This window comes from Orbicella faveolata, unplaced genomic scaffold, assembly GCF_042242905.1.
Source record: "Orbicella faveolata isolate gen_17 unplaced genomic scaffold, um_ofav_v1 contig_14, whole genome shotgun sequence".
NCBI lineage: Eukaryota > Metazoa > Cnidaria > Anthozoa > Scleractinia > Merulinidae > Orbicella > Orbicella faveolata.
Window position 1 is genome coordinate 18,744,268 of NW_028301541.1, and position 25,484 is coordinate 18,769,751.

The window sequence follows — 25,484 nt, forward strand, 5'->3', positions numbered from 1 at the left end:
TGAATCGTCATTTTCTGCTACGTTTTGGACCTCAAAATTAACGCCGAAAGGAAAATTCGGTTTTGCCATGACTAACACAATACTTGAAAGACTTTCTAAATTCGGCGGGAAATAGTTCGCAGCGCACGATTTGAAGGCCTTCGAGTATATAATGTTTTTTCTGTATTCTGACTGTCTGTATTTTCTATGGCGTGATATAAATGATCTTATTGGAAGCTGGAAAGCCGTAAAACAATACTATCGATATGAACAAATACAGTGCAGTGCTGCTCAGCTTTCGTCAAAGATCCTAAATTTTGGGTTACGTTTGATTCCCATTTAGGACTGGACAATAAGTTTTCTTTGCATAAAAGCAACTGAAAACCTCTGAAGAAAAGCATCCGCTGATCGCGATAAAATATAACACTTCGTTTTCGACTTGTAAGAACATTTATTAATGCTTTTATCCAGATTTACAATCTCGCTATAAGTACAAAGGGATCTTATACAACTTTCACATCCGAGTTAATATCCGTCAGTTAGCAAATCAAAACATTTTGTTAATTTAGACGTGTAAGCTTTTAAAATTCGGGTGTGATAACTTAAAATATTATAATCTATTGTTATTAAAATATTATTACAATTAACCAGTGACAGTAACTTATATTTTACTCTAATGTAGTTACTATTTTCCTCGACAGTTAAGCTCAGAGGTTTACAATCTATCTGTATAAGTTTGTTTTAACCCTTGAGTTTAACAAACGTTTTCACAAAAAGTGTGAATCTCTGCTTTACTCCCGTTTACAATGCAATCTTTGTATCGCGTGCTGATGTCTGCAAATTCGCTTGATGCACAAACCTTTTAAGCTTATATACATGCCTAAAATGAATCAGTCTTTGAATTGGGCGCTGATGTCTACAAATTGCCGTGATACACAAAACTTAGACACTTGCTTTGAGCTTATATACAGGCGTAGAATTTACAGTTAAAATAGCACAGGCCAAAACACTTATCTAATGAAACACTTTATGTTTAAAACTGAGACAAAAGTGCTAAACTATAGTATGTGATGTAATTGGACAGCATGCTGTCAAGTTTAGAAATAACTGGATGAAAAAAATCCTGAGGACTGCGAAACCTGAGGCTGAGTCCAGAGGAATTTCTACGAATTGAATTATAACCAAATTCCAACAAATTACTGGTCATTTTATAAGCACTATCCAAATTAGAAATACAGTAATTTGGTAACTTAGCAAAGTTTTCAATTACTTGCGCGCACGCTTACATTGTATGGAATTTTGAGATGACAATACAACTGAAAGCAGAAATATCAACTGTAATAAAGAACCAAGATAATGGTTATAGTTATTCTCTTCATATTAGCCGTCCAACGCTTTAGAGTGGTATACCGTGGGATATCCAGCGAGTCTGCATTTTCTCGATGTACACTGACAAGCTTTAAGGCGAGTGTGTAAGTACCGAGAAAATACATTTGACAAGTTGGATATTTCCACGGTATGCCACGAGAGAGCATTGCATAACTATTTTGTACCATGTTACAGAAAATACAATGGTCAACACAATAAATGCGACACACGCGCGGCGCATGATGGGAAGGTGGGATGTAATGCCGCCAAATATACCAACGGTTTTCCTGTATTCTGATTGGCTGTATTTTCTATGGTATGATATAAAAGTGATATTTTGCAACAGCTTATATACATGACGGATTCTAAACCATATTTACAGAATTCTCTGCTTGCTTAAGGCAGACACAAAAAAGACGAAAAAGTTATCCATGATACAACTAATGTATTTGTTTTTGTAGGGAAAAAAAGCAGCAATCATTGACAGTCAAAAATAACAACGGTTAAGTGCCAAACTGAGGCCAACGAAGAACTTTTTAAGAACTCACTTTAGGTGAATAAAAATTAATGCTGCTTGTAACTTTAAATAGATTAAATTATTCGATGGGAGCACCTTTGAAAGAAATTGTTTGACTTTGTCCCATTGGGGTAGTTAATTGCGTCTCAAGTGGCACTCGAAAACAAAACCTCTTTTTATTGTCCAGAGAATAAAACACCTTTAATGATAAGCAAAGCACGTACGCGGCTTTTACGCGAGGTAAACAATGTTAGTTTCAGTCAAGTTGTGTGCGATTTGCTTTCTTGGGGCTGAAAACACACCTATTTTTACGATTTCAATCTATTTTATAAAGCAAATATTTACTTCAAGAAGTACAGGTGTTCTTAATTCTTGATTTGACTCATATTTGAGCAAATTCTTTTGCATATACATGGCCTGATGTATTACGAAAGAGTTGTCCTATTTCAGTTCAATTTACTTCGTACATTTCAGTACATTTCTATTTTTAACAAATACTGAATGTCTCATTAACTTTGACATTAGTTGTACATCATACATACCTCGCATTTCATTATATCAATAGGATGAATTGATGGTTATTATTTGAGGGCGAAGAAAATTGAGTCGGTTCAATTCCTTTAGCTCATCCATTCATTTTTCTTCCGTGGTGAAAGGTTCGATATGAAAACGTCTCCATAAACTTCTTGCCCTCTGCGAGCTGGTTCAGAGAAAGTAGCGCTTCTAGCTTTCTGCAACGGGACACTTGGAGCTGGTAACGAATCCGGTAATGCGGCACTTTTCGGGTAGCCAAGCTTTTTGCAGCAGACCACAAACACAGATGCGACGGCGACAATGTCATGATTTTTGTAGACGTAATCTACAAATGCGTCTTTATCTACGGTGCTTTTCTTTTCATCCCAGGCAGAGCCACTGTCGATCGCCAATGAAGGTTTCGCCCGCTTTGTGATATAACACAAGCAAATGACTTTACAGCCCGACAAATCAAAAGTGTTGAAAAGCTTCTCTTTCAGTTTCTTGGTAATGTTGCTCGATGCGTTAGCGCATTCCTTCGCATCGTACGACTTGAACGATAACTCCATGTTTAAAACTTGCTCCATCATTTTATGCGCGGCTTGCCCACTAAATTCTTCCTTTCTCTCGCGATTTAACGACAACAACGACTTCGCCCTAGCTTTGGGAAAGTCTGCATGTGACAAAAAGGCGCTACCGAAATCTTCTTGACAGCGCTGAGGAACAAATAGGGATCTTCGGCGTCTACGCGCCCAGAGTTTTGCGCTGGGGATACCTTTGATGGATATACGAGCCTCTTCATTTAACGCAGTGGGCAATGGCGTCAACGTTGCTGGGTTTAAGTGAGGCTGCTCCATGTGCGTACAAGAAGTTGAAACAGGTTCCTCTCCGCTGTTGTTTCTGTGAGCCTTTGCACTGTAACCTTGTTTCACTCAAACCAAATCTCTCGGAGAACTCAACTTGTTTTGCTGAAAAGATATAACGGGACAGAGTGTTTAACAATTTTAATCTAGAATACTGAAAGATGGTTCGGGGAGCAAATATGCGCCTTTTAGCTTTATGGCCTCAAAACCTTAGTTACCTTCTTAAGATTTATAAGCTCTCGTAATCTTCTTCTAAGCTTAGTAAAATTTATATCTCAGTAAATTAATGATGCGTAATTCCGGGGTGGTAGAAGACGGACCAAAAACTGCACTGACTTGAAGTCAAGAAACGCTTACATGCAACACTGACAACGAAAACTTCTTTGAAGTGACTTACTAGTCTTGTGAGTTTCCACTTAACAATTTTAAATAATAGAAAGCTTTATGCTCCATTTGGCCTCCAATTCCCATATGATGCTCTTAGTCCTTTCATTTAGCCTTTTCAAAGCATTGCTTCTGAAAAAAAGTAAGGCTCTTTGTTTATCTGAATTAGTTTATCAGTGACCATGGAAACCTGGAGGCTCAAAATATTACTTCTCCATAATAATTACCGCACATTTCTTTTACTGTTGTTCTGAGAATTCGCTGCGTCATGCACCAAGGAAAAATACCCTTTAGGAGATGTGTGGTTTTGTTAATTCTTGTCACCTGCAAGTTTGATATACCAGTATCGGTATTGTGGAAAGATTTTCAATACTGGCGGAGCACTCTGTCAGAAGTACTGTAAAGGTTACGTAATGAAAGTCACCGTACAAATAGATCGATAGCGAGAGAAGAATTATCTAACTTATACACATTGGCCGAGTTGTCAGCTATAACGTCAAAAGAAATTGTTGGTTAAGCAGATGTGGTGGTATAATCTGCTTTCAAACAACACCCAGTTTTTTGCAGAATTGGCACTCTGATCAGAGACGATCTCAACGATCGAAAACGTACAATTTACATAGTTTTAACAGCTTTTTACCTAAAAACTACTTAAAATATAAAATAATTTTCTTTACGTCATACCATAGAATGTACAGCCAATCTCAAAACAGGAAAGCCGTTGTGTATTCGATGGTGTTATACCCCCGCTTCCATCATGCACCGCGCGTATGTCGCATTGACTGCAGGCTGGCCACTGTATTTTTTCTGTGGCATGGTATAAATTAGTTAGGCAATGCTCTCTCGTAGTATATCGTGGAATATCCCACTTGGCCCTTGTATTTTCTTGGTATACACACTCGCCTGAAAAGTCGTGTTACATAACTATAGTATGAATCAGATCGAGGGCAAAAAAGGGTTATCAGTGAAATATTTCGTTCGCCTCCACCAAGCTTCATCAGCCCCCGGCCGATGAAAAGGTTATTTCTTTATGGTATACGTATGACGTTTGGAGGGATTTATAAAGACTTAGTATTATTAAGTCGATGTGTCTGAGTTAACAAATTCCAAACACCAGCAATTCAACAGGGCCGGCCGGTTAACACTAACCTGGGATAAATAGTTAACCCTGAAGTAATAACTTTTCTTGTATGAAAATGTTTTTCACTTTTTTTGTTTTTGAATAGTTTGAGATTACTCAAATTTAAAACTGAAGGGCAAATAATATAAACAGGAAACCTAACCGAAAAACTACAAAACTGGAATTAACATTCTCGCTAATCCTAGGTTAGCTTAATCGGGCTTTGAACAATCCGGCTCTGGCATGTAAATTTGGGAATAAAATCATCCTGTGCTATATAACCATGCAGTGTTTTAAGCTAGAAATCGAAAACACAATTTAATATTCTACAACGGGTGTTCCTTCGATTGAAGAGTTTCTGCATTTGCATATGACAAATTATAAACAATTATTGGATGAGGTTTTTGTGATATCCGGAATAATCAAGGTCGAGGTAAGTGTGACAGATGGTGACTACAATGTATATAATAACAAGAAAAAAACTCTTGTGCCTCTAGGTGATATTCATTTCCTTTTGCATTCGCTCGAGTATTGAATGTGTTAGTCAGTAAAGAAGGAGATCTTTCTCATAAAAGGTGGTTGATCCTCTACCCAACACGGCTTGCAATGTTAATTGTCAAATATGGTTCTTCTGTTCATCTTTCTTTTCTTTCTTCCAATGTGTCAAGAAATGAGTCTGGTTAGAACATAAATTTAATATTTGTGCCATTTTGGAAAATAATTCAAAATTTGCATATTGGGGCATCCCATCACAACGTTGCTGCAATTTGTTCTTCGTCAGTTAAAGCATGCAAAATGATCATTCGACAAAAATCTTTTGCTGCCCAAGCTGTGATGGCTTTCCTCACGGTGAAAATAATGCTCGTGTCACTGATAGGAAATGGCTTATTTCTCGCCATCTTCGCTCGCTTCAAGGTGTTTCGACGCAGCTTTTCGAACATTCTTTTCGCCAATCTGGCTTTGGTCGATTTGCTCAAAACTCTTGTCAACCTGCCGCTCTTTGCAGTATCCTTCATCTTGGAACCCAGCTCACTGAAAGGAAAAACATGGGCGATAATCTCTGCTTCGCTGCACGTAGAATTCGCTTTTCTTAACATTGTCTCTATGTCTGCCCTTATGTTGGACAGGTTCCTGGCGCTGCAACTCGAGTTGAGGTACTTTACATGGAAGACAACCAAAAAAGCTAAAATAGCCGTATTCCTGATCTGGCTGCTTTGTACCACGACAGTGACATTGTCCGCCGTGCCCTTGTTAGACATGGATCAGCTTGAAGGAGTGCCATTAAATGAAGCCCGAGGAATGATATTGGAGGAAAGAATACTAGTTTCCGCACCACTTACAGCTTTTTTCACGATCGCGTCAACCGTGCTTGGATTTTTGTCAGTTTTCGCCATTAACCAGAAGAAAAAAGAGGTAAAAGATTGTCATTAAATCGTATGTTTCTTCTGTGTAAATACAATTTCTTCTTAGGGATTATTGCACTATAACAATGTGGTGTGTCACGCTGAAGCTGTACTGATGCCCAATAGTCAGAAGCGGCTGTCATGTAATGAGCGCTTATGTCCAGAAATGCACACAGTAACGAAATCGGCTGATTTAACGAAATTTTGTCAAACTGAGTGTTCGTTCGTGAATATCGATTCCATGATTTTGACGAATTTTAGTCAAATTTGTCAAATCGACATTGATTTTGAAAACTTTTGCTAGTCAGAACTATATCCCACCAGATACGGTCCTATCAAATTGGCGGATTTGGCGATTAATTATGGCGAAGATTATGCAAATTGCTAATCATACAGGGTCCTAACTGATACTGGCAGATTTAAAGATTTTGGCGACTTCTTGCCAAAATCGAGAAAAGTGAGGCTTAGCTTTTTCCTCCAACTTCTACCTTTACGCATGGAAGCTAAGACAAGCTTTTCTTATGTATATAATTAGTCGGTAAAATTTTATCGCTTTCAAAATTTATTACTCCGCGGTTCTTATAAAAAGATCTTTTCCTTTTTCAACACGTCGCTTTTACTTAGATTGCAGGGTAAAAGAACAGATCGACTCCCTGGCTGCCTGATATGTTAGTCAATCCAGGGTTATCCATCTAAGCTTTATATTACAAAAAAAAAGTCTTCAATTATATAAATAATAGTCTCCATTTGGCGCGACGATATGCTCGGATATTTTTCCGGGGACTTTATCTGTTCCGAGAAGCGAATAGTTTTCCGAGAGCGTTGCTCGAGGAAAACTGTGAGTTTCGAGGAACAGATAATGTCCAACGACAAATCTCCGAGCATATTTTCGTGCCAAATGGAGACTACTGTGTTTATTATCCTTCAAACATTTTTCGCAACACGCGCGGTTTTGAAAATTAAGAAATATCTTCGGATATTCCCCAGTTTTAGCTGGGGTATATTCGGTCACTTGACGCGTTTAGGCCAATGGCGCGCGAGTAAAAATATTTGATGGATTATGTTATTTATAGTGGTCAATGCGCTTAGCTTCACCTAGCTAGTTCACAGGCATGCCACTTAAACTGAAAGAAGCACGTGATTCCATGTTGAAGCAGGTGTTTGCTTTCTTCCTTCTTAGAGAATGCTGCTGAATTTGCCTCCTCTATATAAAAGCCGCTGAAACTGTGGTTATTGCCATAGCAACGTACTACATCTGTTACGTTCCAGTAATCCTATTCTCCATTTGGCGCCGTAACAAGGAGGACAGAATCTCTAGCGTCTGGTTCCCTTTCATGACTTCCTTTTTCGTTTTCCTCTCCAGCACCCTTAACCCAATCATCTATGTATCACGAAACAGAAGAAGCAGGTCCGCCTTGAGACAATTTTTTAAAGATCCTTGCGGGGTAAGCGAATATCAAGAACAGCCTATCAGAAATACCCAGCAACGAAAAGAGAATCTGCAGTTTGAAAGAGAAGAAGTTAAGGATTGTACAGACACTGGAACATCCTTCAGGCCTGATGTAAACCCTGGGAGAGAGACAAGATGATCAAACGCATCTTACATTCAGAATGGCCGGTCGAGCAGAGTTTGGCCATGTGGGCTTAACGGTGGCACGACAAAGAATTATGATAGTTACCCTGACGCTGATGTTGATTTTGATGCTAATGCTGCTACCGCCGCTGCTTATGATGACAATCATGAGTTAAACGTGGTAAAAGTACCACGAGAGGAAAGGACGATAATCGCGACAACCTGGGCGAACAAGATGCCGTTACTTGGTAGCCCAGATGATGATGCTGAATTTAAGACTGATGCCGAGATTGAGGCCTATACTGATGCTGATGTTCGCGCTGAGGCGAGGGTGCTGCTGCTGCTTCCACTGCGACGGCGGCCGATGATTATGGCGCTGATGATGACGATGATGAGGCAAATAGCGTAACTTATGAGAAAACTGAAGAAGACATCGTCAGCCCTGACTAACAAGTTGCTGTCATTAGGCGGACCAGTTGCGGAAGAGAGAGGGAGTACAAGAAAATGATATGAAATTCCATGAGTAGCTAGATGGCAATTACGCTCACTCATTCTTATCTTCCTGGCTGGGGCATAAGGCCTTCACGAAATTACCTCTACCCGTCTCGCCGTCTCCGGCGATATATTCAGCCTCCGCCAGACCAAGCCAATTTCTTTGAGGTCTGCCGTCACAATTTTCCACTGGGTAGTCTTTGGCCTTCCTCTGTGCCGCTTACCTTGAGGGGTTGCGCTAAAGAGTTAGTACTAGATAATGATCTGAAGTTCCCTGGGTCGGTGGCAGATAGGAATCCCCAGCCAGCGACGACGCCACTGGGGAATAGCTCTTGTTTTTCATGGAAAACATCCGTTGTCTGATTTCATGGGATTTTAGTTTTCAGCCAATCGTTGTCCAGAACGGTCTCGCGCGTTCGTTTGAACTTGTCATAATATTCCATATTTTCATGTTTGTTACAATATTTCTTGCCGTGTTGAGGATTTTAGGCCAGCCTTGTCGTTTTGAGTTTAGCCTCTTCGCCATTTTAGCCTTTGTAATTTTCCGTTTATTTTAAGTTTCGGATTACATGGTTGGATCGTTAAATTGTTCGTTTGTTTTAGAGTTTAAGCCTACAATTTCTTATACACAGAGCGCCAATGCTTTTAAAAATTATCTATCTATTTCATTCTGTAATTCTCTCGATTTCCTCAGCTCTCTCATCACTTTACAAATTAAGGAAGCGCTTCATGAGTCACTGCGCATGCCAAAGTGAACAATATTCTGACAGAAACTCTGCAAAGTATAAATCTCCTTCAGCATGTTCCAAAACAAGTTTGAGTTTTGACGAGTTCCGTCTTTCTTTGTTCTCATATAAATGAAAAATAACACCACACGAACCAGTTGATCATGACCACCAAAATACAAAAGACGGCTCTGATCTTGGTCTTACGTTTTCTACCAAGCGCTCTTAACCCAGTCATCTATGTGGCCTGGGGACCAGAAGAGAAGACAAAATGGAGTTAGCATTCAGACGCTCCAACTGAACAGCCTAGGACTTTATGCACCATTTTAAGGCGAAAAGCAGTGATGATGAGGATAATGAGTCACACGGGATGGTAAAAGTAGTAGCACAGGAGTAAAGTGAAAAAAAGGCAACAGTGGCAACCTTCGCGAACTAGTTCCTGGGAGGCCAATTACCACAGGGAGAGGGTACAACATGAATCTTTAATCTTTAATCTTTATATGCACGGTGACAATTCAAGATTTACAACTACAATGAATACATTTATATCTATACGAAAACTAATCTTATCATTACAAATTCATCTAGTATATAATTTTAAAATTACGTACTAATAACAAACCTGTTCCCGATCATGAATGAACATGCGCAATCTTCTGGCTCGGTCGTAGATTTAGGAGCAAACGATGAGTGCAGCATACAGAAAAGCCCCTGAAGAGTTGGAACTTACCCTGGAGAAGGGGCCAGACCTTTATATGCCGAGCAGTAGAAATACTATTAGTCGCTTAATTAATGCTACGGAAACCGGGAAAGGCTTCGTCGGTATATGGACCACTTGGCCTGATGCAGACTTTACTTTCACCTGAAAATCGTTCAGTTGTTTACACTTGTGCCTCATTTACCTTTTTTTTTTTTTGCCCAAAACGTTGATCTTTTTGTCGCCAAAAGTGGCAAGGTGTAAGTAAACAGAACAAGCTTCCATATTTAAATAGTTTAGTTGACGTATGTGCCATTGCCATGGCAACATGACAGCTGGATTTATACATGCCTTTAAAATAGGGTTTTGTTTATTTGCAGAAAATTTAGTGTTTAGATTTTCTCCATCATTTGCATGCAGCAAACTTGTTCATATCTGAACGTTAGTAAAAATTTTGTAACAAATACTTCGAATTGTCCTTTGTCGAAGGATAACTGGATAAAGGAAGGATTTTCTTAATTGAATTTCAGATTTTTTGCCAATTATTCGCGTGCTTGTTTCTAAAATACTTTGCTGCAAAATTTTGTGAAATTCTAACGAGAGTTCGGAAATTTGTTGTAAAGCTATCTTTTGTGTTTCGTAGAGTAAATAGAGAGGAATCCCGCTTAACGGACACCAACTTAATACGGTCATCCACTTGACACGGACACCCACTTGATACGAACACCCACTTGATATGGACACCCCGTCAATACGGACACTCACTCAATACGGATACCCACTTAATACGGATACCCACTTATTACCTAAACCCACTTGAAACGGACACCCACTTACTACAGAAACTAGCCTCTTTCTGATCAGTCGCAAGAAAACGCAGAGAAAATAGACGGTTAACCAGAAATCCATGTTGTATTTACCGTTTTGCATCATATTTACCAGTTCCAAGCTTTTCGGCTTTTAGAGCCGTGATAAATTTCGCGCCCCCAAATAACTGGCGCGTTCTTCGGGGAATTTTAAAATGGAACAAATTTGGCTTTCAGCACAGATTGGAATTCCTAGACAAGATAATAAATAACCTGAGTATTTGATTCTAATAGTTTCTTGATTTATTTTTCTGTTCCCCAGTATTTGTTTCAAAGTCACTGATCTGAATCAGAACTGATCAAGTCTGAATCGAAAACATACTTCCCTTTTTGCACCAGGCTCGCGCGTCCAATTCAGTGTCGTATGCCACCGTAAGCGCGCGAATGAAAAGAGAAAGGTTTTTTTTTTTCTTAGGCTAGGTTCATTAATTTTGCGCTGTGAAATTATTTATTCGCACTTTTGGTATCTCTCTCGCACTTAGAATCCTAGTAACATGTGTAGTTCATGATATAGGATTTGAAAACAGTAACTCACAGCATAGCGCTAGTTTTAACTGCAATTACCTTCATTTGAATCTTTCAAAGGAACTTAGACCCGTTTTGCGCATCTTGTTTGGCCTAAATTTTTCAAGTTCGTCGTTTGTAACCCGTGTTAATCTTCGCCATTCTTAACCATCCTTGTTCCTTTATGATTCAGTATTATCTCTCCAGTGTTTTTCTATCTAAGTAAGCTATTATTTTCAGGTTTCCTTCAATTTAAAGTTAATTTTGTACGTGGCCAAAATAACTCAAAATACCGTGGCTAAGCTCTTTCAAAAAGCATTTGTAATTTCATGTCTCACTGAATGCAATAACGTTATGGCAATTATAGAGTCGTGCTTACAATGTAGTGTCATATTATGCGAATCGAAGAGCGGGTTGAAAGTTTCGATACATGCAGTCCGAACAAAACATTTATGTAAATTCTGCATATATTGAATTCATGGTCAATTGACCACTTAACGTTACCTGTCTAACAAAACATAATTCAAATCTCGTTATTATTTTTTTTTTAATTCTTCACAAGTTGTGGAAAACAAATCGCCTTGTGCCTGCTGACACCGGCGTTAAGTATTGCAGAACTCTGCCAAAAAGCAACCTTAATGATTAAAATGACTATTTTTTTCGCCCCTGCAAAACACAGACATAATTAGCTACCTCGCTACATAAATTAAACATACTGTGAATTATGAAATTAACTATTTCACTGCGACAGGGCCAGGCGGGAGCTGACAACTTTGATATTCCCTGTTTGAGAAGTATTTAATAGTCAAGTCGAAACATCTCAGCGCCCATTCGATATGTAAATGAGCATTTATGTCCTCCCCTCTTTTTTGCAAGTTGCTTATCATTATTTCCAGTTTACCAATGCTTTGTTAGAGCCTCGCAGTATTCAGAAATAAACTTCACCTCGCTAGATTCCTTCCCTGGCAAAAACTTGCTGTCCTTCTTAAATTAAAAGACGATTACTGGAGTTATCAGTAAACCTCGGTCCCTCTCCCTCAGTCACTAATTATTATTTCTACAACACCTCAAACACGAGGCATTACTAGTTTTGGTTTTGCCATATCGATGATACGAGATCTAACCGAGCAACAAAACAAAGTCACAGATATTTGAGCTCTAAATCAGTCGGCTAAGACATAGCTCCGGAGAAGTTTACTTGAACAAATTTAAAAAAATCTTCAGAATAACGATAAATTATCAGGGAACTTAATTAAAGTATAAATTGATTTAAAGAAGGCTCTAAACACAACTAGGCTTTTTGAATACTATATATGCACACTTTCACCGCCAATTAACAAAAAACCGTGCCGTAGAACGGCCGCGTTAAAAACTTAATGCTCTCTGTTAGCTTCCAGAAAAAGGAATTCTAAAGCTCATAACACAACGATAAGAAAGAAATCCACAAACTAAGCGAGGGTATAATGCCAGCATTTATATGATACCAACTGAGATTTTCTACACATTATGAACAATTAAGCAACGATGCGTTCAGGTTAGTTTATTGCTCAAATTTTTTTCAGCACGTGACAGAAAAAACGCAATTGGCCATTAATCTGGCACAGTCCTCACAGCTCAAAGTATACACGTTTAAATGAATTATTTCTCATACAAAAGTGCAATTTTTGCATGACTTTAACATATCCCCAACAGAGCTTCACAAAGTTTTCATAATATCACACAATAAAACGGCATTAATTAACACGTGGGCATATAGCACTATTTGGTTCACAAGAACAGGTCCCATACTGAATATTATCGGCCCACGTAGACTGGCCGAGCCAGAGTTTGTTTAGAAATGACTGCAACTTTAGGCCGCGCAATTGCGCAACCCACGGCTGGGATTCGAAAACTATATATGGTTTTAGACAAAGAAGCGTTTGATAATAAGTGTTTTGTTCAAAAGTTCAGTTTTTACAGAGTTATTATCATAAAGTTCTGTACATTGTAACCAGTCAATTGATTGTATTTTGACTCGCTTTAGGGGACTCTAAGACTCGTTCAATGTACAGCGAAACAACGAACACATTAAATTCAGGGCTCTAATAAGATTTATAGATGTACTTGGTTCATTATAATTTTACAACTGACTCTGAATTGGCGGTATATAAGTATATTATTATGTGTACAAGAATCCTGTAACCGTTTTCCATGTATATTGCTGTTTCCCACAAAATGCAAATCGCAATTTTAGTCAGCTTACCTTCTTCGAATTAATATTGATCATTTAAGTACAGTCTTTCGGCAGGCATCTCTAAGGAATAGATTTCTTAACTGTGAAAGATTACTTAATTATAGAATTTTAAAAAAGAAAATCATTAAGCACTATCTCTGTTGCCATGTTTGTACCTTTTTCAAAAGTTCCGTGCATAGAGCTGGTCTTTCATAAAACAATGCTGCAATGAGGTTTACGTTTACTGAACCAGTCGCGAATGTCAATCTTTTGAAACAAATTGTCAATTGTTTTTTTTTTTTATGATGCCTTTTTAACCTGCTTAGAAGCACGCAGGCTTTATTCAGAACAGAGTATCTAACAGAAATTTGCCGAAGGAGATAAATAACAACATTATATTTATCGACGTGCAACTCCCACGGTCCAGTGAACATAAAAAAATGCCCGCCTTTTTACCGGAAATCGATGAAATGAGACTGCACATTGTCCGGACACGTGAACTGATTCATTTCTCGCGCGCGACTCATTTGTTTCACGGGCGCGACCTCTGTACTAACTAAAATCTTTCTTTTTATACTTGTATTCCTGAATTCCACCTTCAGCAAGGTCAAGAAAACAGCCGTATGATAATATTCCTTACTGACTGGTTGGGCATTTTGGGAAATATTTGGCTCCTCAAGTTTTACCTGAACGAACTCAAAACCTTGCATCATCTCGTGAGAAGGCAAAGATTTTCCTGTGTTTCCGGTTGTGCCACCCGGCAGTGTCCGTTTATCGCTCTTTTGTATATTCCCTAAGCTGCAGGTAGATAAGTTTGGAATCATGCTCGTAGGCGGCCTTTAGCCAATATTATCAGGCGCTTTATGTAAGATGCTCTTAAATATTAAAGATTCGATACCGTGGTTATCAAAGAGTCATAATCGCAGATATGGAAAACGCTGGTGTTTAATGAACCGCCCAAGATAAAAACGACATAAAAAGGCACCGTTAAAACATCCACTTGCACATTTTTTCCGCCCAAATGTTCCTACCGACCATTTCAGCCAGCAGAGAGTTGTTTCTAGTCTCACATATTCATTACTCCGGAAAGCTGCTTGAAAGAAAACGATCCATTCAGAAGATCATCTGGTATGGTGACGGTTCGAATGCAAATTTAAGGCAATTGTCATCTTTGAGCAAACAATTTTCTCACTTAGCCTCAGGCTGCAGATTTTCTTTAGTTCTTTCAGCGGGTAAATTCAATTGGAAGGGTTTTTTTTGTAATTCTCCGTTTTCCTTGCGGGTTAATTAAATTTGACGAAAACGACTTTTGTAGAACGCTCTCATAGCACTTGATAAAATACTAAGACTGAAAGATTTCGAATTAAAAAGGCTGAAAGCGTTCTTGGTTTCATGTCCTGCACTTGCATTGAATTTTCAAACAAAAACAAATGCATTACGAGAGGGGCCCCCATTAAGATGTATGAAGACTTAATGAGACAGGGCTTTTACCAATAATAAATCACAAACTCTGTTGACAACAGAAAGCACATTCGAAAATGGAACTGAAGTCCAAGGAGCCTTGCACATTCGATTGCAGTTCATTTGACTGTTTCATTAATGGTCTTGACTAGAGATGAAGAGCGAAAAGGAGAACGGCTCTCAGTTCTCTTATCGCGATTTTCCCATTATTTATTTCACATTTGTGGTTACTTCGACGGGAAACAAAGCGTTTGGGAAGAGTTTAAACAATGCCGCATTGAGTTCAAAAGAGTAAAATTTATTCGAAAGCAGCTTTTTGTGTGTCATTAATTAGCATACGGAACACCTGTCAATTGAATGTTTATTTCTCATCCACGCTAAACGTTTAAGCTCGATATCTTTGCATGCTCTTTCTAGCAATCGCCTGGCCAGATCGCAGCGACAACGAAGCAAAATCGTTCAATAAAAATTTCGCCTAATTTCGCTGATCAAAGAGCGATGCAATGCAACAAAAATTCACTTCAATCAGTACTTTCTTTATTTTTTTCCTTCTTGAATCTTCGCCATTCAGCTTTCGAAACCGAAATGAACGCAAAGCTAATATCTGAAATTTGAAACCCAAATCCAAAAGGACAGCATGCTTCAATGTTTACAAAAAACATCGCCACTTTCATTAGCGCTTGTGAGCTTTTTTGGTGTCGGTGTGTAACCTAAATTTGTCTAAACCACAGCGTACACAAATGCTCGACAAACGCGACATAGACAAATTAACAACGAAATTAAAACCTTGATATTGCTTTATAAGGCAGTGCATGAAGTTTTCAGTATAAATTGATGGGTCCTTTACATCTCTTTGGGTAAACTTTTACACTAATGAACACAGCCCGCGATAATTTCAAAGACTATTTTTAACAGGCATGTTTCCTGTACACCTCCACGTGTGATTTTTGTTTTGTCTCTCGAAATGCATTCATAATGACACTTTAGATCATCCTTAAAAACAATTACAGATGAAATCGTACGGCTGTATGACAGCGCTTATTCGACAGCCAATCACGTCGACGTAAAACGAGCCTGTCGTCTTTTTAAGATGCTGACTTATGAAATGCACGCCGAGACACTCTCAGACCGCGTTGTGAGCTATTACGTGATTGGCCGAATTTAATGATCGTTTTCAATAGAGACAATTGAGCCACATGTTTCATGGTTGTCCTTAGAGCAAGTTTTCAATATGCCTTTCAAACTCATTCACGGTGGCGATGATAAAGTGACAAAACAGCATTTCAAAGGCTCGCGGCCAGCTGCTCTCGATTGGGTCGCGACTATAATTGCAGGTCCGTGCGCGTATTAAGTTTGAACATCTATCGCTCAGGTGCCGGCGAGGTATTGTTAGAGTCAAAACCCGTACACTTCATTCACAAAGTTAATCACCTTGGATCGGAACAGTTGAAAATTTCTCGCTCCTGGAGCCGCGCTCACAGGGGATAGTTAGAAGTAAATTCGTTAAAACTGTCTTAAACCTGCACGCGACATTTCAGAGAATTGATCCACGAGCCGTAGATTGAACAATGGGCGATGAGATGCTGAGTGTATTTTACAGTGGAGATATTTTTTCCGGCCATGGGAAGATAACTGCTCGAGAAGTAGCAAGCCTGAAGGCGTCATTCGACGACAAGAGTGAATTTCGCCTTTTCAGAGACTATTTCGGTCTGATAAGACTTGTACAGAACGCTGAATTGGACGGCACAGGGCCAAGTAGGTTTGACAGTTTGTATCAGGATTTCACGTACACCAAAAGATCTCGTGTGGACAGCGTGGGCTCGGATCATTCCCTAACGAGTTCGAGCTCGGGAGGAAATAATGCAGATATCGAACTTTGCATCGAAACCTCCAAAGCACCGGGGACCTCGCTCGCGCCTGGCGCGCCAACGCGAAACGTCTCGAAGCGTAACGTGGAAAACAACAGTGAGGTCGCGAATCGCAACCGTAAAAATCGGGAGAGCAAGAAAAATAGAAACGCAAACGTTTGCGTTTTTTGCCGGAATAACGGCGAGAGCAAAAAGGTGTATTCAAGTCACGTTCTTAAAGATGCCGAAGGGAACACAACATGCCCGATACTCCGAGCGTACACATGTCCTCTGTGCAAGGCGTCTGGGGACCAATCTCACACCATCAAGTACTGCCCGAAGAACAAAAACGCTACAAAACAGCAACAACAGCCAAGCCAAACGGTTTAAAGTGAGAACTGTCATTCTGTATGCAGAAATCTGCAGAGGATATGATTACACCCAGACTTAATTCACTTTCAAAGCAGCTTGGAACAACAACGCCTGGCTAAATTAAACTGAAACAAAAATCGGCGCCATTGTATAAATCACCACCGTCTAACAAGAAAAGACTAGTCCCTAAAATATTGAGCTTCTGAACATGGTAAACTAATCTAGATATATAAATAATACAGGAAGATTTTAAATATTGTAGATCTTTAACGTTTTTCTAAGGAGAAGTCCATTGTAAGGTTTTTGCTCCCGATAAGTCTATTCTAACAATGTAGATTTTCTAGAAGTTTTGTAACATTTCAGAATCTTTGATAAATTGTTACCAAAATGAGAAAATAACTTTCCGGGAGAATTACCAGCGTTGTGCATAACGAATTCGAAAACGTTGGCTGATTTTCTCAGCAATTGTGGGGGTAAATATGTCCCCCGTTTAAGATATGACCAAATTTAACAAGAATTTGAAATACGACTCATTATTGTATACCAAAATTTGCCAGTATATTCGGCATGTCAAAATTTAAACTCATATAAAATTAATATGTGTACAGGGAAAAGAAAAAATAATACTTAAACTTTGGTGCGACGAATTAGTTAATATTGCGGATACATTTTATTGATAACAAGCCAACACTTTCCACCCGGAAAAATTACATGATTTCTAACTGGGAAGCGAATCCTAGTCTAAGGTTTCTTTTCGTTTTATTTCAAAGCTTGACATCTTTCAAGGCTTTATAATTGCGGGGGTTGTGCTATAAAATAGCGTATTGAAGTTGTAATCCGTAAATAAGCGAATTATCATATGCCCTCTGTCAAATACGGTTTGTCCAACGAGGTTCCAAGCGAGCTCTCAAAGTTTGAAGGCATTGTTCGGTATAGAGTGAGTTTTTCTTTTACAATCCAGGTACAGTGAAATTGTGAATTTGATAGCGAAATGAGAACGGTGAATTAACGAAGCTTTCTAATGTCATTATACCAGTGGTAGTCGACATTATTCATGCAATAAAATTGAATTGTTTTCGAATGGCCTTGTTGTTGACTGAAACAACTCAACTTCACTTAAATTCTACTTTAATCTCTCTAGAATGTAAAACTCTTTTTTTTTCCATAGAAGCAACCCGCTCTTTTGAAACCGCCATAAATTAAAACGAAACTGCTGTTGGTTTATTGTTTATGTTATTTCTTAAGAGATTATCACGCTACAGTATACAAACTAGATGGCTTTTAGCATGAAAGTCGAACCAGCGAAGTGATTCGTTTCACGAAATCAAATGACTCTCTTGTCTCAGTACAGTTTCGAAACCGCACACAGTTCAAATAAATGATATTATTTCATGTAATTGTGTACTAACATTTAAGACTATGGGGGTTTCAAATGATCGACCTTACATAAAAATTGGCAGAAGTGAGACAGTGAAATGGACGAAAGGTGACAATGAATATTGAGTTCATTAAAAAGGGGTTCGCATTAAATTCAAGGTTAAATGATATGGATGGGTATTAAGGCTTCCCTTCACACGTTGTATTTATCCATATATACGCGCGCGAAATGGTTATAAAATAAGTTGAGCCTCGTGATCTCCCATAAATGCGTGTAAGCTGTCACTTTAGAAATCGAAACAAAAAGCCACGAGTTGGCGCTGACACAACAGAAGTGGTCACGAAAGGGGAAACTGAGGCTTTCAAAGCTTTTGTGTTGTGTGGTATAGTCAAGCACGTTCTCGAATGTTGAAGATAAAAAGCAAGAACCGTAGTTCTTTGAGGGAGCTCTGTTTGGGGTTTCAAAAGCTGAAGATCTTTGCCTAGCGTGTGATCCTAATGCAGTCATTATAGATGGTTATATACCTTGGTAGACAGTAAGGAACCGTTTCGTTATTAACAATAAATGAACACAGCTTGACGTTATAAGACACGAAAATGTACTGTGAGTAAAGAAAACGGGCAACATCCATTACTTTTAGCCTGGAAGAGAGCGCCAAAACTTGCTCAGGGAAGAGAAGACATTCCTTTCATGATGAGCGACAGGTTTGGTTAGATTTCGGCCAAGGAAACCATGAATATATAATCAAACGGAAAATTGAATGAATTTTGAGAGACGCCCTGTCCTTGAGACAGAAGAACTTCAGACAGATTTTAGTGCTAAACATTGCAGCGCGGTTGAAATGGAAATAAAAAACTATCACATTATTAAAATTTTACTTTTACTGTACTTTTCGAAAGGTTTGAATGATTAAACAAAATTTGTGAAAGTTTTGCTCTGAAATAATGCATTTCATTTCAAAAGCCTTATAACTGAATTTGATCGGGTGGAATTTGCTTTTGTGAAATTTGGCCATTATATTTGCATATGTATGTCTTGGATACTGATTCAAGTAAACATGGTCATTTGCTCTAAAACAAATCGAACTAAATGCATGTAGTGATATTGGTCCAGAGGTTTTAAGGAAACCAGCGGTGAAGGCACTTACGGTCGGCAAAAACCAATAAGCTGTTTGTGCGCGCGGCTGGCAACTTTATTGTTTATAATTGCGATTTTGACAACACGGTAGGCTCCAAAACATAGGAAGGAAGGGACAGAAAATCGCCTATCGTAAATTGAAGATTTAATTTATTGATCTCACGCACAAAAAGTAAAACAACAGCAGTTTTCCTAGGATCGGTTTCAGAATGAAAATTTACTTGATCGCGGAATGTTCGAGTCCAGCGCGCTGTTTTATATAGTTAGTTATTGGAACATTTCGCAACTTTCACTGGGTCAGACTTGGTATAATTAAGTTTGCTCAACTTCACCTCAAATTTTATTCTTCACATTGAAAATTACAATATTTGCACCCTCGGTCAGTTGTCAGCTCGCTCGATGTCATAAAGTACAAATTGTCCGTTAAAAGTGTGGACTTTTTGTCTGTCACTTAAAATTTAGTTAGCTGTCAGGTTTAAGCTATATAGTGAGGCCTTCAAGAAAATATATCGCATTTTAATTTCCTCGTAAAGACGTTTGTTCTAGCAGGAGAAAACTGCCCACCAATCTGTTATCGTACCGACAAAAGTAAATCAATGTTACAGATACAAATCTTGCGGCATAGAATATACATATTTACCGTCATTTCCTTGTTCAATAGCGTTGTCTTTCGATCGCTTTTTTACGAAATGTACAACTGATAGCGTACGTTGCGCGCATGCAGAATTATCTCTACTTGCATTTGCGAAGTTAAGGCAAACAAATATCGATAATATCTGACAGTTTTCGCGACCCGAAATATTGTTTATTCATTTTTTTTTTTCGGGAAACAAGAGAAACAAATAAAGAATTGAGAAGGAAATGCTGTGGCGACTGTCATAGGCCTAGCAGGAAACAAATGTTCTTTCGCCGGAGGACAAAAAAATCGCTTCTGTAGTTTCTATTAGGAAAACGAAACAAAGACTTGAAATAGAGATTGGAGGCAACATGTTAACGGATTAAAATTAGACTTCAAATAATGTTCAAACTTTCTTTTAATTTCAACTTTTTGGGTCTTTTTGTTGTATTTTGGTTAAAAATGATGTACATGCCCCCTGAGGTAGCTTTAAAGAAGGCTAATATGAATTTCAGATGATTGCAAAACTGAAACAATCTAATGAAATATCACAAAAGCATGCAGGTGTTGTGAATTTGGAAATGTTTATATCAATAAATTTCCACCAAGACATGGTATAATCTTACAGTCTTTTGTCAAATATCTGGATGAAAATTAAAAAAAAAAAGCTATCAATTAAAGCTTTCTTAGAGCCTTGCAAATAAAAACGACAAACATTAAAAAGCTTACAAATGTTTATTTGGTCCTGCCGTTTTCCTTTAGCACAGAGTGCGTTTATGGGTTAAAACAATTTTCCCATCCATTATCTCGCCAAGAGGTCGCAATATCATTCAAAGGACATTTCTAAGATGAGTTAATGATGTAAACAAACTTACCGACTGCAATTTTCATAGATTTCCAAATGGAGGAAAAAAACAATTTGCAGACTGATCACTGCATAAATTCGACGCTTTGGGAATTTGCCAGGCTCCGTTTCCGCTGCTTTCTCGGGTCCGGCCGCGTTCCTCCCCGAAATCGTCTCATTTCCCAAAACAGCGGCTGGTATCCGAGACTTCAACTAATTTGCCTTCTAGTCTCTACGGATATTTTTGGATGATATTTGCTGGTATAATCCCTTTAGTGGGACACACGGATTTTTATTTTCCAAAAATCCGACGATTGTGTTTTTTTCCGGTGAGGCATTCTTTTTTTGTGAAAAAAAGACATATCATATGATTATTGTGTTTTAAAACGCTAAGCTGTATGTTTCGTCGTTTGCACATAATACGTTAAGATCATGTATGTTTCTTACTGTTTTCTGATCGATCGCAAAATTAAAACTAGCCCAAGACCGTCATTTTATTTTTAATTTTTACTTTTTTCCATTTCAAACAGTTTCACGCATAGAATCAACATGAAAACATGAACATCAGATAAAAAATGAATCAACATGAGAAAGGTTTCTTATTTTGTCTAGACCACTTAAATTTCTTACACGAATCCGGCTGTTCCTAGCCGAGCTTTCGCGTTTACCCGGAGGAAAAAGTTAGTCCGTAGAAACGTTTTTATATATTTTATTGCGACAATTTGCGGCTTAGCCGGCATTGGAAATTTCAAAATTGATTTGTATCTTCATTTGCATCAGTTGCAAGATGCAAGTTTAATTTGCACACAGCCCTTGATATATCTTTTAATTCTTTTTATTGTAAAGTTGTTGGCTCTGATGTTGGGAATCCGCCTCGTGACAGTAGACATGACGCCCTGATCTGAGAAGATACATGTCATGAGCCCGCGAACCACTGTTATGTCGCAAAGATCATCAGTCATTTCTCTGAGCAAAATAATCATTTTCCCAAAAGCATTTTCCTTCAAAAAATGTTCTTCTGTAAACTATTTTCTGTCAGTTTTTTTCCGTTTAATGACAGTTCCTAAAGGCCATTTGCAAAATATCTTTTTCAACCGAGAAATTTTCCTCCAAAACTTTTTCCTCCAAAATCTTTGATCTGTTCCAAGAAATATCTTCAAAAAATCTTAGTACACGAAATTAAATATTTTCTTTCGAACTTCTTCCGCTTAAAGCTATTTTTCCTGACTCTATTCACAGCCTACATTACAAAATTAATTACAGTTGGAGAAACTTTTTGACAAAGACCAATTCTAAAACTCTCTTAGTTCTGCTAAAGACCTTTTCTTCAAAGCCGTTTGTTTAGCCAAAAACGTCGCGAAAATCCATTACAAACATACATTATGCTGACACATTGTGCTGAAGGGAGTTCTAGAACTCCACGTGGGGTCGAACTAATTTGCTGAAGATGTCATTGCCCTCGTTAAGGAACAAGTCGTGAATTAGCATTTTTGGCACTTTATTTACCAATAGCACGGCGGTTATAATTGAAGATCAAATTTACTTGTACCAGTTGGCAATGTAAACTATCAAGCTCAGCAAACTGGAAGCCAAAAAGCTATCAGATAATTCAAAGAGAGGATGATGGTCCATCTAAGCCACGTGACGGTTTGCACATCTTGAAAAGTTAAGCCTAAATTTTTCAAGTTCGTCATCTGTAATCCGTGCTAATCGTCTTCATCCCAAACCATCCTTGTTCCTCCATGGTTTATAATTGTTTCTTGGTGCTTTTCTATCTTAGTAATTACTGTTTTCAGGTTTCCTTAAATTTGGAGGTATAATTTTGTGCGAGAACAAAATCACTCAAAATAACGTGACTGAGCTCCTTTAAAGACATCCGTCGATCCGACAGAAAAGAGAGAGCCATGGAGAGAGAAAGTTATCCCAGAACTGTTAACACATAAAGCCTGGTTAAAGTTTTAGCTTCTTTGTTTAAGTGGATGTGCTGATGACACCGTATTACATCTCACTGTTACCCAAAAAATATTCTGTACAGATCCATTCTAAATATATTTTCCAATGAATTCCAATTCTTGCCATTTTATTTCTCTTTTATCAAAATCCGTTCCCGGAAAACATTTTCCCAACTATCTGTTTCAACAATGTTTTACCAGAAGATCTGTTCCGGATATATTTTCCCAAAAACTTCGATGCAATCCATTTTTTTCTGAACCCGTTACAGATCGCTCAGACATCCTTTCCCGGCGGCAGCATTTAACCATAACTCTTTCCAACAACATACATTTTACCAAGATTCGTCCCTATAATATCGTCTAAAACACACATTTTGTTCCACAGAAACTTTCATTTCAAAAGCTGTTTAAGGACACTAGTGCAGCCTTCAGTAGCAAAATTCTTCACAAGTTTAATTAGGTTTATAGCTAAACACAAAATCGATGAAATTTTTAGAAGGATATTTTAGTTAGGAAAAATACATACTCCCTTCTGTGATACCGAGTTCGGAATAAATTTGAAAAGCAGCTTATTTCTCCGGTTAGGCCTACCGTCCACACTAACCCGTCACGATAACTGAGCCTTTTCGAAAACGCTCTTTAAACGGGAGGAGTTTTCTTGTGGACGACTGAAACATTTTGCAAACGGAGTGTATTCACGATAGTCATGTGATTTCTCTAACCGAGTTTTCCTCAAACACAAATCCAAAATGACCCGGTGATTGTTACGTTTTTAAATTCCCCCGGCGTAGTATGGATGAGCCTAAACACTGGAGTCAAATAAATGTTAAATCTATACAATCAATACCGAGCTAAAAAAAAAAAAAAATGTCCCAAAACGGTAGGGACATCGTTCCCCGCGTTTGGCGCTATTGCAAACACCTGCCTTCCTTCCAATTTTGATTGGTTTAGAGAAAATTTCCATTTGCTTTGATACGGGGCAGATGTTTTCATTCGATTTGGTTTCGTTGAGCAGTCAAAAGCTATATTACTAATTCCCTCCTAGCTATTTATCTTTAATCAAAGGGCTCAGTCGCATCTAAGATACTACACGTCAACTTAGATCCAGTATTAATAGAATTCTGAATCAAGTCAAGAGATCAGAATGAGATAAAATTCTGTATTGGACCCTTCAGCGAGTCATTCGAGTCATAATATCAGATAGGGTACAAGAAGAATTTGCATAACTTATTTGTCGTTTGTTACAATGAAGTTCGAAAAAGTGTCAATGACTATAGGAGCAACTTTTAACTCTAAGCCCTACAATTCGCCATCTTATGACGGTCAAGTTTCAAGGCTATCTTATTCAGTAGTCAATTAATCAAAGATGGTTTTTATACTTTCATATCACAGAGTTCTACGTCTCAGTGACAAAGGCCTCTTAACATAGTAAAGTATCAAAGCCATGGTTACTATTCCTTGTATACTCCAAAGAGCAATGCAACCGCAAAAATGTCCCCTTTACTGTAAGTGGTCGACGCGAAGTTGTCCACAGTGTGATCCCACAAACATTGGCTTGCCACTCGCATGCCCTGTCCGCTTATAGAACCGATATGCACAAGACATATCAACTTGCAGCGCTCAAAGTTCAACCATTTGACCCGTTGTTTGATATCTTCGCAAACTTTGGTCGTGAGCGCGCGGCATTTGACGGAGTCGTAGTTGTCAAGGCTGTCTAAGCTCTCCTCGAAAGCTTCGTCCATAATTTTCTTGACGATTTGCGGCCGGAACTTTCTGTCGGCCTGTGGTGCCATTCGGTAGGTCGGCAGGACTTCGGTTGGCTTGTTTCTGGAAGCTGATGTGTCAGTGTGGTCGAATCTTGGCGAGATGTTGCTTGAAACCTTCCGACTTGAAGAGTACAGGAACGGGGAGACGGTACTGGATGGTTTTCTTCGCTCGCTCCTGTCAGGAGAAAAAGCATTTGACGCGGCAGAGTTTTGTGAGGTATTCGTAGATGATCTTTGTCTTCCCTCATGAGTATCACCCTGAGCAGAAGACACTGACAGAGAAGGTGGACGATGTTCTGCGGTACTAACGCGATGGCTGTGTGACTCCATGGTTGTTTAGACGACAATACCAAAGTTAAAAATAGAAATAATGGGCGAAACGTTTGCTTTCACCGTGCGTGTAATCAAATTGCAAATGACATCTCCTCGAATTCATAAAATTCAAGCCACTTTGTTTGCAGTATTTGGTGATAATACGACAGTTTTCGCTCGCTCGGAAACTTAGAAACTTCCTTGCTTTGTAAAAGCTTATCTCTGACAAGAATCCGTCTGGGAGTAACTTCTTTTTACAGCGCTGATCTTTGATCAGGTTGTAAAACATCGGTTAGATAATCTGCTTATCTTCATTTAAACTCCACGGTTGCCAGGCAATACTAAATGAAAAGTCAACGCTTCATTTTTAAAATAAATGAATGTTTACTTAACTTGGTCAAATGATCGAGCGAATATTGTGCATTCAGTACACACATACAAAATATGCAGATGTAATACAGCTTTCAGCCTACGTAACATTCTCTCTAAAAGGCGCTAAATTCACTACAGAAACAAGAAAACTAACCTCATTAAATGATGGTAGTGCTAATTGCCAGAATGTTCTCTCTTGTTATCAGTTGGG

At 38.5% G+C, this 25,484-nt stretch overlaps 4 protein-coding genes across 5 annotated transcripts; 2 read left to right on the forward strand and 2 right to left on the reverse strand.

Moving 5' to 3' along the window:
• Window positions 1-410: 410 nt before the first annotated feature.
• Window positions 411-15,747, reverse strand: LOC110064483 (uncharacterized). Of its 2 annotated transcripts, none has more exons than XM_089286907.1 (2): window positions 13,393-15,747; window positions 411-3,345 (listed from the first exon to the last, which is right to left on the reverse strand). In XM_089286907.1, exon 2 carries the CDS (start codon window positions 3,232-3,234, stop codon window positions 2,485-2,487), a length of 750 nt encoding a protein of 249 aa, XP_089143033.1. In that variant the 5' UTR covers window positions 3,235-3,345; window positions 13,393-15,747; the 3' UTR covers window positions 411-2,484. The 2 variants fall into 2 exon arrangements, with proteins under 2 accessions (XP_089143033.1, XP_089143032.1); XM_089286906.1 differs by lacking the exon at window positions 13,393-15,747 and adding an exon at window positions 3,459-3,762.
• Window positions 5,246-6,175, forward strand: LOC110064476 (uncharacterized). Its single transcript, XM_020771528.2, has one exon. The coding sequence runs from the start codon at window positions 5,540-5,542 to the stop codon at window positions 6,173-6,175; it is 636 nt and encodes a 211-aa protein (XP_020627187.1). The 5' UTR covers window positions 5,246-5,539.
• A 66-nt stretch (window positions 15,748-15,813) lies between the features above and the next one.
• On the forward strand, window positions 15,814-17,977 carry LOC110064546 (uncharacterized). Its single transcript, XM_020771608.2, has one exon. It carries the CDS (start codon window positions 16,246-16,248, stop codon window positions 16,912-16,914), a length of 669 nt encoding a protein of 222 aa, XP_020627267.1. The 5' UTR covers window positions 15,814-16,245; the 3' UTR covers window positions 16,915-17,977.
• Window positions 17,978-22,934: 4,957 nt separating this feature from the next.
• On the reverse strand, window positions 22,935-25,254 carry LOC110064472 (dynein light chain Tctex-type protein 2B-like). Its single transcript, XM_020771525.2, has one exon. It carries the CDS (start codon window positions 24,917-24,919, stop codon window positions 24,275-24,277), a length of 645 nt encoding a protein of 214 aa, XP_020627184.2. The 5' UTR covers window positions 24,920-25,254; the 3' UTR covers window positions 22,935-24,274.
• Between the last annotated feature and the right edge of the window lie 230 nt (window positions 25,255-25,484).

Excerpts from the sequence above, each read along its gene's own strand:
- LOC110064483 (XM_089286907.1), bottom strand. The coding sequence starts at position 3,234 with ATGGAGCAGCCTCACTTAAACCCAGCAACGTTGACGCCATTGCCCACT.
- LOC110064476 (XM_020771528.2), top strand. The coding sequence starts at position 5,540 with ATGATCATTCGACAAAAATCTTTTGCTGCCCAAGCTGTGATGGCTTTC.
- LOC110064546 (XM_020771608.2), top strand. The coding sequence starts at position 16,246 with ATGGGCGATGAGATGCTGAGTGTATTTTACAGTGGAGATATTTTTTCC.
- LOC110064472 (XM_020771525.2), bottom strand. The coding sequence starts at position 24,919 with ATGGAGTCACACAGCCATCGCGTTAGTACCGCAGAACATCGTCCACCT.